Source organism: Drosophila takahashii, chromosome 2L (genome assembly GCF_030179915.1).
Source record: "Drosophila takahashii strain IR98-3 E-12201 chromosome 2L, DtakHiC1v2, whole genome shotgun sequence".
In the NCBI taxonomy this organism is placed as follows: domain Eukaryota; kingdom Metazoa; phylum Arthropoda; class Insecta; order Diptera; family Drosophilidae; genus Drosophila; species Drosophila takahashii.
Genome location: NC_091678.1, coordinates 3,498,538 through 3,512,295, shown reverse-complemented (window position 1 = coordinate 3,512,295; position 13,758 = coordinate 3,498,538). Strand labels below are relative to the sequence as shown.

General features: G+C 43.5%; 2 protein-coding genes across 3 annotated transcripts; both read left to right on the top strand.

The window, feature by feature from the left end:
- Window positions 1-115: 115 nt before the first annotated feature.
- Ufd4 (ubiquitin fusion-degradation 4-like) lies at window positions 116-10,633 on the top strand. 2 transcript variants are annotated; one of them, XM_017148527.3, is made up of 8 exons: window positions 116-261; window positions 1,337-1,373; window positions 2,131-2,270; window positions 2,326-4,039; window positions 4,098-4,329; window positions 4,397-4,615; window positions 4,678-10,234; window positions 10,294-10,633. In XM_017148527.3, exons 3-8 carry the CDS (start codon window positions 2,131-2,133, stop codon window positions 10,574-10,576), a joined length of 8,145 nt encoding a protein of 2,714 aa, XP_017004016.2. In that variant the 5' UTR covers window positions 116-261; window positions 1,337-1,373; the 3' UTR covers window positions 10,577-10,633. The 2 variants fall into 2 exon arrangements, with proteins under 2 accessions (XP_017004016.2, XP_070075590.1); XM_070219489.1 differs by lacking the exons at window positions 116-261; window positions 1,337-1,373 and having other exon boundaries at window positions 2,059-2,270.
- An 878-nt stretch (window positions 10,634-11,511) lies between these two features.
- LOC108062004 (uncharacterized) lies at window positions 11,512-13,415 on the top strand. The gene is made up of 6 exons (XM_070217844.1): window positions 11,512-12,189; window positions 12,260-12,527; window positions 12,872-12,925; window positions 13,009-13,053; window positions 13,109-13,162; window positions 13,259-13,415. Exons 1-6 carry the CDS (start codon window positions 11,743-11,745, stop codon window positions 13,393-13,395), a joined length of 1,005 nt encoding a protein of 334 aa, XP_070073945.1. The 5' UTR covers window positions 11,512-11,742; the 3' UTR covers window positions 13,396-13,415.
- Window positions 13,416-13,758: the final 343 nt, after the last annotated feature.

The window sequence follows — 13,758 nt, the reverse complement described above, 5'->3', positions numbered from 1 at the left end:
AGTTTCGGGGAACGCATTATTATTATATGTGAATACCCCTATTTTTATTTATTTTTATTGTATGACATCGAGAAATCGCTGTACATATCGCCTGTTTGTCATCTCTATAATCAATTTTCGATATCGATACACAGAGCTGCTGGATATTTGTGTGAAGTGAATAAAAATAGTGGTGTATTGAGTAATTGTTAAAAGCTTTAAAAAAGCAGCTTTAAAAAAGATTGCAATCAGTAGCAAAATATTCAATATAATGCAAAAAAGGTAGATTAACTCGGTTCAATAGCAATTTAGTCAAAATTGGTGTATTCATATGCTTATGTATGTATGTGTGTACGTATGTATTTGAGCAGACACGACACTAATGTTAATAAATAATGGACAATTACATTACGTACACATGTTTTCGTGTTGGTTCACATATGTATTGTGAAATGCGTACATACCTTTCTGAAGACAATGGACATTACAACTGCGTTTTTATGTAACTTCGAAGTAGTTTTGGTTTCAGAAAAGAAAGGTCTCTAAATTATACATACACAACTGGAATTTCGTTGAGGGAGAGAAAAGAGTGAAGTGTCATCATTCTTTTACACAGAATTGGTGCAATTGCTGGACAAAGTATAAATTTATTAAGGCACAGACCCAATTACCTTGTAAAAACGATAAATGTGAGCTCCTTCCTTAAAATCATACAAGAAAAGGTATTTAGTGTGATAGTAAAAAAAATACATACACACGAGGGTCATACATACTGATGTACATATGTTTATAATTTCTTTTGTTATTTCCTTATACATTAGTTATAAACACAATACCTTATCTCGACTTAAAACAATATATGTATGTGGATATGTTCATAATAACATTATGACTAGACGAAATTCAAGTCGTCGCGGTGAAATTCAGGTGTGTTAAGATGGTACAACGCAGTTTCCCCCCAACTATCTCTTTGTGTGCCATGTGTGCATTTGGCAATTCAGGTTACCTAAAAGGAATGATAAGTTATCCAATTGGTAAACCCAATATTGCCAATTAATCTTTATAAGAATGGTGAAATACCAGTTTTTGTATAAGAACTGTTTGGGCAACTATTATATATTCCCATTATATTTTACATGCCTATCGTATCTAGTTTTCCGTTTGTTTGCCAACTGAAAAATGCCTAGCAACCCGAATTTCTACTCTTATTTTGGCAATCAAACAATAATATCAATTTTCCTCCATTATAATAGTGTGCTTAGTAGTTATAAGTAAATAAGAATAATTTCCTTCATCAGAATTTCGCTGCTTGTTAATATAATACAACTAATTTACAAATTTTCCTTGTCTTTTTCAGTTTTGGTTAAGAAGTATATATCAAATTTCGATTTGCGGTAAGTGAAACCAAACTTTATTTATTTTAAGCATACAGTTATCGCTCGAAAGAGTAAACCTATAAACAGCAGGGGTGCTCGGTTATTCTCATGGATTATGTTCGATAAACAAGCGATTTCTCTTCGTATATATAGATTTTTTTAACAATTCAAAATCAATTACTATTAGTACCTGAACCAATTATTTTAGAACGGTTCTCTTTTTTGTCATGAAAGTCATGAATAAAATCCTCTAAATTTAAAGTATTGGGCATATCAAAATATGTATAATTAAATAATCTTATAACTCCCTAAAAATACAGTTATACATTTGCCCTGGTTTAGTCATAGTTTTTACGATTGTAATGAGTTATCGCATTTTTATAAAATAAACCAATGAACCAATGAACCTCGGCCTTGTACATTTAGTATTCAATAGGCATCTGAAATTTCTGTTAAAAGTCTAGGTCATTAAAAGTTGATTTGGCTGTCCCGAATATATTCTATTCTATTTCTTCAAAACTGATACACATAACTTGCTTGTTTAAATCAATCTAAAAGCGGCGCAGAAAATACATTTGTGGCACACATTGTCCTGAGCTGTCAGTCTTCGAATCAATATTTTTTATATCTATTTCTCGGTTGGATAACACGAAACAAATCCATTTAAAGGATACGCTGCCTCTTTGTTGCTTTTTGTTTTAGTTGTCAATACATTACATGTATAATTGTCACAGCTTCTAAGTGAATATTCAAAATTTTGTTGTTTCCCTTACAGATGGGCGATGTCGACCCCGAGACGCTGCTGGAATGGTTGTCCATGGGACAAGGAGATGAGCGGGACATGCAACTGATTGCCCTGGAGCAGCTGTGTATGCTGCTCCTGATGTCTGACAATGTAGATCGCTGCTTCGAAAGGTATGTGATAGTTAATTTTACTTCTGAACACTCATTTTCATCTTTTACCCCTCAGTTGTCCTCCTCGAACATTTTTGCCGGCGCTGTGCAAGATATTCCTGGATGAACTTGCACCTGAAAATGTGCTCGAGGTCACTGCGCGAGCAATCACCTATTACCTGGATGTTTCGGCCGAGTGCACCAGGCGCATCGTTTCGATCGATGGCGCCATCAAGGCCATCTGCAATCATCTCGTGGTTGCCGATCTCTCATCGCGCACATCCCGCGATCTGGCCGAGCAATGCATCAAAGTGCTCGAGCTGATTTGCACCCGCGAGGCGGGCGCCGTCTTCGAAGGCGGTGGCCTAAACTGCGTGCTGTCCTTCATCCGGGACTGCGGCTCGCAGGTTCACAAGGACACCCTGCACTCGGCCATGTCCGTGGTCTCGCGGCTCTGCACCAAGGTGGAGCCCAACACGCCCTGCATTCAGAATTGCGTCGAGAGTCTGAGCACTCTGCTGCAGCACGAGGACGCCATGGTGTCCGATGGCGCCCTCAAGTGCTTCGCCTCCGTGGCAGACCGATTCACACGGAAGTGGGTGGACCCAGCCCCGCTGGCCGAGTACGGCCTAACCACTGAGCTATTAAAACGCCTCAAGAGCGTCGGCGGAAACGCACACTCCTCGCTAGCTCAACCGACGAGCTCCAGCTCCAGCTCCAGCCAGCCCGCTGCAGCCACAAACTCGGATGCAGTCAATGAAAACGTTGCGGGAACTGCAACCATTTCCAACAAAGTCAAGTCATCTGAGGCCGCCGCATCGCCTCAGTCGATATCGACCACGATTTCCCTGCTGTCCACACTTTGCCGCGGCTCTCCCTCCATCACCCATGACATTCTGCGCTGCCAGTTGGCCGATGCCCTCGAAAGAGCCCTGCAGGGCGACGAGCGATGTGTGCTGGACTGCATGCGTTTCGCAGATCTCTTGCTTTTACTCCTGTTCGAGGGACGGCAAGCGTTGAACCGAGGAAGTAACAACCCAAATCAGGGCCAGCTGGCGCCACGACCCAGGCGCAATAATACCAACACCGATCGCACGCATCGTCAGCTCATCGATTGCATACGATCGAAGGACTCGGAGGCCCTGCGCGAGGCCATCGAATCGGGCGGCATTGATGTCAACTGTATGGATGATGTGGGTCAAACCCTTCTCAACTGGGCCTCGGCCTTTGGCACCCTGGAGATGGTGGAATATTTGTGCGAGAAGGGAGCCGATGTCAACAAGGGCCAGCGAAGTTCCTCCCTTCACTATGCCGCCTGCTTTGGTCGGCCGGCCATTGCGAAGATCCTGTTGAAATTCGGAGCCTATCCGGATTTGCGCGATGAAGATGGCAAGACCCCGCTGGATAAGGCACGCGAAAGATTGGACGACGGACATCGCGAGGTGGCGGCCATTTTGCAGTCACCCGGGGAGTGGATGTCCCCCGATCACTCGCTTTTGAATAAGGATGGGAAGAAGTACACACTCATGGAGCCGCGGGGCGATCCCGAAATGGCGCCCATTTACCTAAAGGTGCTCCTGCCCATCTTCTGTCGCACCTTCTTGGGCTCCATGCTGGGCAGCGTGCGGCGTGCCAGCTTGGCCCTGATTAAGAAGATTGTACAATACGCCTACCCAACGGTGCTTCAAAGTCTCAGCGAATCCAATTTCACAGAAGATGAAGCCTCGACTTCGGGACAAAATGGTGGAAACCTTTTGATCGAGGTGATTGCCAGTGTCCTGGACAATGAGGTAAGAACTTGTTTGTAAAGTCCTTAAAATTGTATTAATTTTTTTAATTTTGTTTCAGGATGACGACGACGGTCACTTAATTGTTTTAAACATTATTGAGGAAATTATGTGTAAGACACAAGAGGAATTTCTGGATCACTTTGCAAGACTTGGAGTGTTCGCAAAGGTTCAGGCCCTGATGGACAACGATGCCGAGGAATTGTATGTTCAACTGTCTGGAAACGCGGAGGAGACTGCCACAGCGCAAAGGTCTTCGACCAGTGTTGTGCTCACGCCAAGATCCACTTCAGGTAGAGTCATATTTTTGGTTAAAGGAAAATATGTTCTTATGCATTACTTTTTCAAATTCGAATTTAGATGATCCCATGGAGGACGCGAAAGAGATATTGCAAGGAAAGCCCTATCACTGGCGTGAGTGGAGCATTTGCAGGGGACGAGATTGCTTGTACGTCTGGTCAGACTCTGTAGCACTCGAGCTCTCCAACGGCTCAAACGGATGGTTCCGTTTTATAATAGACGGCAAACTAGCAACAATGTACTCCAGTGGAAGCCCAGAGAACGGAAATGATAGTTCTGGTAAGCTGAAAATGTATTATATTTAAAGATATATTTTAATATATTTTAAACATCCGTTTCAGAAAATCGCGGTGAGTTCCTTGAGAAACTGATGCGTGCCCGGTCCTGCGTGATTCCAGGCGTTGTCTCCCAGCCCATTTTGCCCACAGCGAGTGCACTTCGCTTGGTCGTCGGCAACTGGGTTCTGCAGTCGCACAAGACCAATCAACTGCAAATTCACAACACAGAGGGCCACCAAGTTACCGTGCTGCAGGATGACTTGCCTGGCTTTATTTTTGAAAGCAATCGAGGAACGAAGCATACCTTCACGGCGGAAACTGTCTTGGGGCCCGACTTCGCCTCCGGTTGGTCGACGGCCAAGAAGAAGCGCAACAAGTCCAAGACAGAAGGTCAAAAGTTCCAAGTGCGAAACTTATCCCGGGAAATTTACAACAAGTACTTCAAGTCGGCCCAAACGATTCCGCGGGGAGCAGTAGCTATACTTACGGACATTGTGAAGCAAATCGAGATATCCTTTGAGGAGCAGCACATGGCACCGAATGGGAATTGGGAAACGACTCTCTCGGACGCCCTGATGAAGCTGTCGCAACTGATCCACGAAGACGGTGTCGTGAGCGCCTACGAAATGCATTCATCGGGATTGGTACAAGCACTGGTGGCCGTTCTATCGGTCAATCATTGGGAAACTAACTCGCCTCGCTGCAAGCGAAACAAAATGCAAAAGCAGCGAGTTTCCGTATTCAAGAAATGCATACTAGAGGACAACGTTGAATCGGCAACGAACAAGCCAAGGACCAAATGTACTGCAAGTATTTTAATTCAGAAGCTTGTGTCGGTTTTGGAGAGCACAGAGAAGCTACCAGTGTACTTGTACGACACTCCTTGCACGGGCTACAGTTTGCAAATTCTGCAGAAACGACTTCGCTTCCGTTTGGAGCGTGCCGAGTGCGAAAGCACCTTGTTCGACCGATCGGGACGAACGCTGAAAATGGAACCTTTGGCCACAATTGGCCAGCTGTCCAAGTACCTACTGAAAATGGTGGCCAAACAATGGTACGACCTCGATCGTTCCACGTACTTTTATTTGAAGAAAATACGGGAACATAGGACCGGAACCGTTTTTACGCACTCCTTTGATTTCGACGAAGAAGGCTTGTTGTTCTACATTGGCTCGAATGCCAAGACTTGCGACTGGGTTAACCCAGCGCAATATGGTCTTGTGCAAGTGACCAGTTCGGAGGGAAAGACCTTGCCGTACGGAAAACTCGAGGACATCCTTTCGCGCGACAGCATTTCCCTTAATTGTCACACCAAGGACAACAAGAAGGCCTGGTTCGCCATCGACTTGGGAGTGTATGTAATCCCCACTGCTTACACGCTGCGTCATGCACGCGGTTACGGAAGATCGGCGTTGAGAAATTGGCTGCTGCAGGGTTCAAAGGACGGCCTAAGTTGGACCACCCTGAGCTCCCATGTGGATGACAAGAGCCTCGTGGAGCCCGGCAGCACAGCCACTTGGCCCATTACCTGTGCAGCCGACGATTCCGTGAGATATCGCCACATTAGAATCCAGCAGAATGGCCGCAACGCTTCCGGCCAAACGCATTACTTGAGTTTGAGTGGATTCGAGATCTACGGACGTGTCGTGGGCGTTGCCGATGATATTGGAAAGAGCGTCAAGGAAGCTGAGGCGAAGATAAGGCGCGAGCGGCGGCAGATTAGAGCTCAGCTCAAGCACATGACCACCGGGGCCAGAGTAATTCGAGGCGTCGACTGGCGATGGGAGGATCAGGATGGTTGCGCCGAGGGCACAATCACCGGGGAGATACACAACGGCTGGATCGATGTGAAGTGGGACCATGGAGTACGCAACTCCTATCGCATGGGAGCCGAGGGAAAGTACGATCTAAAGTTGGCCGATTGCGAATATCTTTCCGTCTTCGAGGGAAATCAGTCGATGGGCACTGTAAATTCGGCTGCCAAGCTAAGTGACAAGGGAAACACACTCACCTCGCGAAAATCGAGCTCTACACCTTCGCTGCCCGAGGCCACGGAGAAGAATCAAAGCGCCGAGGGTGCCTCCAATCAAACCGTTTCGGCGGACAACTTGGCCTGGAAGCAGGCCGTCGAGACGATTGCAGAGAATGTGTTTGCCTCGGCCAAGACGCAGATTATCTCAAACCAACTGGCTATAAATACATCTTCCTCTCGGGAAGCTCGAGCCAAGCACAAGGAGTCGGCAGCGAATCAAATGCATAAGGATAACATTAGTGGACCCTCGCCATTGAGTCGAGAATTGGAGCACATATCCGACTTGTCGGCCATCAACAACTCAATGCCGGCCATTAACTCGAGTATTGTCTCTGATTTGGCCACCATTTCGGAGAACTTATCCCTAGCCGAATTGTCCAAAGAGAATATATGCAGCGTTCTGACGCCTTCTTATAAACCCGCTGAGAGCGTGGCTGCGAGCCAAAGCTCCAGCCTTCCCGATGCGCAGAGTTCGTCGCCGCGAGAGAGCGATATCAAAAACATATCCAACATTGAGGAGAACAACAAGATGAACGCCAATAACTCGGTGAATAAGATTTCCAAGGACTTGCTGGCGAATCTACGCACCACGAACATTGCGGGCTGTCAGCCGGTCACTCAACTGTCCACGGAGGCACTCGAAATGATTGACAAAATGCGTGATGGCGTGGACATGATACGGAACAACTCGAATAATATTCTCTCCACGGACACCTTCCCAGTGCCCAGCTGCCCTGCAGTCGGTACTAAAAAGACTCCAAAGGCTCAGGCGCTGATAAATCCGGATAGTGCGAATCAGAAACAAATTATAGTTGCCGAAGAATTCCCCAGCAAGAGTTCAAAGAAACCCAGTGTAACATTGAAGCCAGCCCAGCAGCCAATTGCGGATATCAAGGATCCTTCAGCCGAGAGCGTTTCGGTGCCCAGCCAGATGAGCATAAGTGTTCCCAATCTGACCACAACATCGTCTTCGGAGGTTCCTTCTACCTCAGAGGTGGCCACCCACACGGGTTTGCTCGAGACATTTGCCGCCATTGCACGTCGCCGCACCTCGCAGGGTACCAATATCCAGGACAACCAGATTATGAACGCAGATGCGAGCGTAAACGAGCACGGCGATCAGAACGCCTCGGGCTCATTCCTCGGCCACTCGGTTACCAGTTTGGTCAAGCTGGCACTGTCGAGCAATTTCCACTCCGGTTTGCTGAGCACCGCCCAAAGTTATCCAAGTTTGTCGTCGAATAATAGCGAAAACATAGCTCCATCGAATCCATCGAATACGTCGACGGGTCAGCAGTCTGCATCCACCATAAATCACACGCTAACGATGAGTCTAACCTCCACATCGAGTGACAGTGAGCAAGTCTCGTTGGAGGACTTTCTGGAGAGCTGCAGGGCGCCAGCTTTGCTGGGAGATCTGGACGATGAGGACGATATGGACGAGGACAACGACGAGGAGGAGAACGAGGACGAGTACGAAGAGGTGGGAAACACTCTGCTTCAGGTAATGGTGTCCAGGAATTTGCTTACCTTTATGGACGATGAGGGTTTGGAGAACCGGCTGGTGGGCGTGACCAAGCGCAAGTCCTGGGACGACGAGTTTGTCCTGAAGAGGCAATTTTCCGCTTTGATACCAGCTTTCGACCCGCGACCAGGCCGCACAAATGTCAACCAAACTTCCGATTTGGAACTATCCCCCATTGGCGTGGAGTTACCCAAGCCACAGAGCAGCGGGCCTGAAACAATTGAACAGCCCATGCTGGGTCTTAAATTGCGAGGACCGGGAATCGGAGGAATTCCCGAAGTGGAAATCGATTTGAACAACACGGATTGGACCATTTTCAGAGCCGTGCAGGAGCTACTGCAGTGCAGTCAGTTGAACAAGCTGGACAAGTTCCGAAAGATATGGGAGCCCACCTACACTATTGTCTACCGAGAGGTGTCACCCGAGGCGCAGGAGAGCACTGGCTTGGAGTCCGAGGAGTTCCCCCAAACGCCGGATGTCTCGTCGAAGAGTGGGGCATCCACATTGTCCCCCAACTCGCCCATGCACATCGGATTCAACGTGGCCGATAATAACCTGTGCTCGGTGGACGATGTACTCGAGCTGCTCACCCAAATCAATGGTCTCAATCAGTCCGAAATCGATGCGGACGCCAAGGAGCATGGTGTCTCCCCGTTGTCCGAAGATCTCTTCATCAGCAAGAAGATAACAAACAAGCTGCAGCAGCAAATTCAGGATCCACTGGTGCTCTCGAGCAACGCTTTGCCGAATTGGTGCGAAAACCTAAACCAATCCTGCCCGTTCCTCTTTCCATTTGAGACCAGGCAGCTGTACTTCAACTGCACATCCTTTGGAGCATCGCGCAGCATAGTTTGCCTGCAGTCGCAGCGAGATGTGACTGTGGAACGCCAGAGGATACCCATCATGAGTCCGCGGCGCGATGATCACGAATTCCGCATTGGCCGTCTTAAGCATGAACGCGTCAAGGTGCCGCGAAACGAGAATTTGCTCAAGTGGGCCATGCAGGTTATGAAGACCCACTGCAATCGCAAGTCTGTGCTGGAGGTGGAGTTCTTGGACGAGGAAGGAACTGGTCTGGGACCCACGCTAGAGTTCTACGCCTTGGTGGCTGCGGAAATTCAACGATCCGACCTCTGTATGTGGCTGTGTGACGACGACTTGGGCGAGGATGCTGAAAACCCGCCGGAGAGAGCGGAGGGCAGTTCAAAACCTGTTGGGTATTACGTAAATCGAAGGGAGCACGGAATTTTCCCGGCACCACTTCCCCAGAATACCGAAATATGCGAGAAGGTCCTCAAGTACTTCTGGTTTTTCGGCGTTTTTGTGGCCAAAGTACTGCAGGATATGCGCTTAGTGGATATACCGCTATCAACATCATTTCTTCAATTGCTTTGCCACAACAAAGTGTTATCACGTAATCTCCAAAAAGTAATTTCGGATAGACGAAATGGCGATCTCTCTGTCGTATCAGAAGATTCAGATATAGTGGAAACTTGCACCAAACTACTGCGAACTGATTCCAATAAGTCCAATGCATTTGGCGGAATTCTATCGTTGGAGAATTTGAAGGAAATAGATCCAACACGTTACCAATTCCTACAAGAAATGCAAAACCTATTAATGCGAAAGCAGTCAATTGAGTTTGACGATACTATAAGTGCGGAAAAGAAACAAGAACTAATCAACGACCTGAAGCTGCACACCCAAAACGGCTTGGAGGTCTCCCTCGAAGACTTGGCCCTTACGTTCACGTATCTGCCGAGTTCCTCGGTCTATGGATACACCCAGGCCGAACTGCTGCCGAATGGGGCGTGTGTGAATGTCACCATCGACAACCTGGAAGCGTATTGCGAACTGCTGATGAACTTCATTCTGCAGGACGGAATCGCCCAACAAATGAAGGCGTTTAGCGATGGGTTCAACGAAGTGTTCCCCCTGAAAAAGTTGGCCGCATTCACTCCCTCAGAGGCGCGAATGATGATTTGCGGTGAGCAGTTCCCCCATTGGAGCCGAGAAGACATTATTTCATATACTGAACCAAAACTTGGCTACAACAAAGACAGGTATGTTTCCAAAGCGAATGGTTTTTAATCGAGAATATTAAACATCCTTTATTTTTCAGCCCTGGGTTCCAACGCTTTGTTAACGTTTTGTTAAGCATGTCGGGAGACGAGAGGAAGGCTTTCCTCCAGTTCACAACTGGCTGCAGTAGTCTGCCCCCAGGAGGACTGGCTAACTTACATCCCCGACTGACAGTTGTTCGAAAGGTAGATGCCGGCGTTGGAAGCTATCCATCCGTGAACACCTGCGTTCACTACCTAAAGCTTCCCGACTACCCAACCGAAGAGATCATGAAGGAGCGCTTGTTAACAGCAACTAAAGAAAAGGGGTTTCATTTAAATTAAACAATTTATTGTACTCGATATTCAAGTTAATAAAATTTGAAACTTTTGTTATTTAAAGCTTCCTGTTGTATAACATTATAAGCAATTCTGTAAATATTTTAACTGTTTAAACTCAATCATTATGTAAGTTTAGATTTATCAAATAGGTTACCTATACCTAAAGTCTATGCCTAAAGCCTATTGTTTCACAATTTAATTTAGCCAGTAAAATGGTAACTAACAAAAACAATTTATTTTATTTTAAATATTTTTCTTAAGGACGATGATCTGAAAGGATAGGTTATTCAGTGGATTGTGACTTGCCATCTAGCAAAAATTTTTTATTTCTGTAAACGAAATTATTAATATGGCCGAAATTAATTTAAACAGATAGATGGATATTTAACGTATCTGGCGCGCAAAAGCTTTTTCTTATTAATCTTTTTAATTGAGGAAGTGTCAGGTAAATCACAGTCAAAACTCTCGACTGTTTTGGTCTATAAGATTCAAAATTTATCTTTCTTTTTCTGCGAACGAGTTTATCCGAAATCTTTAAATTACGGACTTACACTCACTCAGCTATGTATGTTTGCTTATTAAGAAATCGTTGTCTAAGCAAATGTGAAAGCAAAATTTTAAAGATTATCTGTTTATATTATTATTATTTGTATATACTTCATATACAAAATTCAGAATGCAAATTAAGACATTTAAACAAACTTTTTTTGCGGTGAGATTAAAAATTCAAGATAAAGAATTCCTTTTAAAATGATTCCCTTTCCAGTTAATGGATCACCCTAAGCAGATATACAGTGAACTACCCTGCCAAATTTTTCATTCATTTTATTTTGTACAAACAACAGTAAAACAGTAAAAACATGTGAAATAAGCTGTTAAAATTTGGCGGCCTCTGTGCAATTTGTTATCATTTCGAGAGGAATGTCTGCGGTGTTTTGACTACTTCTTAAGTTCCAATTTATTTAAATGAAGTCTTATAACGCACACCTGTTTGCTTATATCTTAGAGCCAAAATAAAACCTAGAAACGCGGATTCTGCTGTACTTCTATAAATTATATAAAAAGATAAGCTATATCTTGCTGTGCATCTGAGGTTGCTTACTATCTTAAACTTGTAAGGGAGCCGTGAAGACAGTCAAGGTTTTCCCGTCTACGTATCAAGAGAAATTATGATTTCGGTAGCTCTGATTATATTGTGTCTTTTCCCGTGCGTTCAAAATGAATACATTCGTCCTTCTTACCAAGTTCTATTGCGCAAAAGGGATAATTTAGGAGTGTTGGCTGATGGCCACTGCTTTGGAAATATTATTCAAAGTCGTCTTGTTCTAACAGCGGCTTCGTGTTTATTAAGTGCTAATGCCTCAAATGGAAGAGAATTAATAAAATCGGATGAATTAGCAGTATCCTTTAACGGGGAAGACTTGGACGAGTCTGTATACTTTGTTAGTGGCATTGACATCTATCCTGAATTTAATGTGTCATCTTTGGATAATGATATTGCGATTCTAAGTCTAAGTACACAACTTCCACTTTCGGAGCGAAACGATATTCAATGGGTTTTAGTGGCTGACTTTGATCTTAAGGATTATCCTTTGGAGGACGGCGTGGAATCTTACGTAAGTACAGATAACTATTTTCTACTACATTATTGGTGTGTTAAGTTTTAACAATTAATTTAATCCACAGATTTGGAAAACTTCAAACGTAAAAACTATTTATCCCGGCTATGGGGTGGTTCGTGAAAGTAATTTGGTTGGAATCCTTTCCTTTGGATTTCCATCAAAAATCAAACGCGAGTTGAATCTTGAAAATCGGAATTCCACGAGATTTACGCAACTAAACTCATATTTAAGTTGGATATATGCCATTTTACAGAATGCAGAGATTGCGGACATGAAAAATAATAACTACAGTGCATCTCTACCTTATCGTCAACGAAAAAGCGCAGAGATAGGTAATGTAAACAAATAGTATTTATTATTGCTAAATAGTTTATCATATGTACAGGGATTACCAAATCAAATAGATTCTGTCCATTGTTTTCCAAAGAAAGATTAACTGCAATGTGATAAGAATATTTTTCTCATAATGCCGAAAAGAACCAAACTAAACCAGAATTTTAAGATTTAAGAAACTTATAGCTTGTATAGCTATACGTCTCATACAGAAGATTCTACAAAAATTTGTAGTTTTATGAGGATCTATCCAATTAGAAACTAGTTAGATAAGAGCTCCTTGGCATGGTTGACTTTCTGGTAAGATACAAGAAATAATATAATTTTTTCAAAATTCTTTCAGTTAAGGAATTCATTGAACCCGATGCAGTTTATTTGCCAGACCCATCGAACCCCAGTAAGGCCAAAAAAGTTTTATATTTTCATAAAGCATATATATTTTTAAATTATTAAATTATTTTCAAATTGTTGTTCTTACAGTTGAAGCTGACATTGAAACCGAGGTGGAGGATTTAACAGAAACCGGTAAGGAATAAAAAATATAAATATTTTAAAATTTTTAAATTTATTATCCTTTCAGATACTGAAAACGTTGAAACTGCCTCAGTCGATTTATCAAACGCAGCGGACATATGTATGTTATCTATATATTTGAATATTACATTTAAGTGTAAAGTCTTATAAAATCTTTGATTTTATCAATAAAACTTTTTTCTTTTCCTTCTCACAGTTAATGAAAACATCGAAAGTGAAAAAGGATTCTTAACAAACGCAGCAAACATGTCTAAGGCCAAAGGGATATCTTCATGGATTTTACTTTTAAATTTAATTTTTCTTTACCGCTTGCTAAATTTTGCAAATTTCTAAAAAATATTTTAATTTTCTTTGAGAATTTTAATGTGGCCACCTTTAATTAATATGTATTTAATTTATTATCCAAGAAAAATCAATTATATTTTAAAAATTGAATTCGATCACAAGTAAATGTAATATATCTACCATCTGTATTCTATTATCAAATATTTCGATAATAAAATTATGCCACCAGCTGACTCAAAACATTAGCGTTGCTGACGGATTTTAGAGTAGTATATAATATAAGTTTGGATTTGGCCCTCAATATAAAATAAAGCAATTTTTGTGTAGTCAAAGAAGGAAACCAAATTGTTCGTAATGTTTTTTTTATCGTTGCTCGCATCCAATGAATACGGATGCGTTCTTCACATCTTC

Bases quoted from the DNA above. Each gene is read 5' to 3' on its own strand.
- Ufd4 (XM_017148527.3), top strand. From the start codon at position 2,131: ATGGGCGATGTCGACCCCGAGACGCTGCTGGAATGGTTGTCCATGGGA. The intron at 4,616-4,677 runs GTAAGCTGAAAA...CATCCGTTTCAG, and splicing joins GAACGGAAATGATAGTTCTG to AAAATCGCGGTGAGTTCCTT. The intron at 10,235-10,293 runs GTATGTTTCCAA...TTTATTTTTCAG, and splicing joins CTTGGCTACAACAAAGACAG to CCCTGGGTTCCAACGCTTTG.
- LOC108062004 (XM_070217844.1), top strand. From the start codon at position 11,743: ATGATTTCGGTAGCTCTGATTATATTGTGTCTTTTCCCGTGCGTTCAA. The intron at 12,190-12,259 runs GTAAGTACAGAT...TTTAATCCACAG, and splicing joins AGGACGGCGTGGAATCTTAC to ATTTGGAAAACTTCAAACGT. The intron at 12,528-12,871 runs GTAATGTAAACA...AAATTCTTTCAG, and splicing joins ACGAAAAAGCGCAGAGATAG to TTAAGGAATTCATTGAACCC.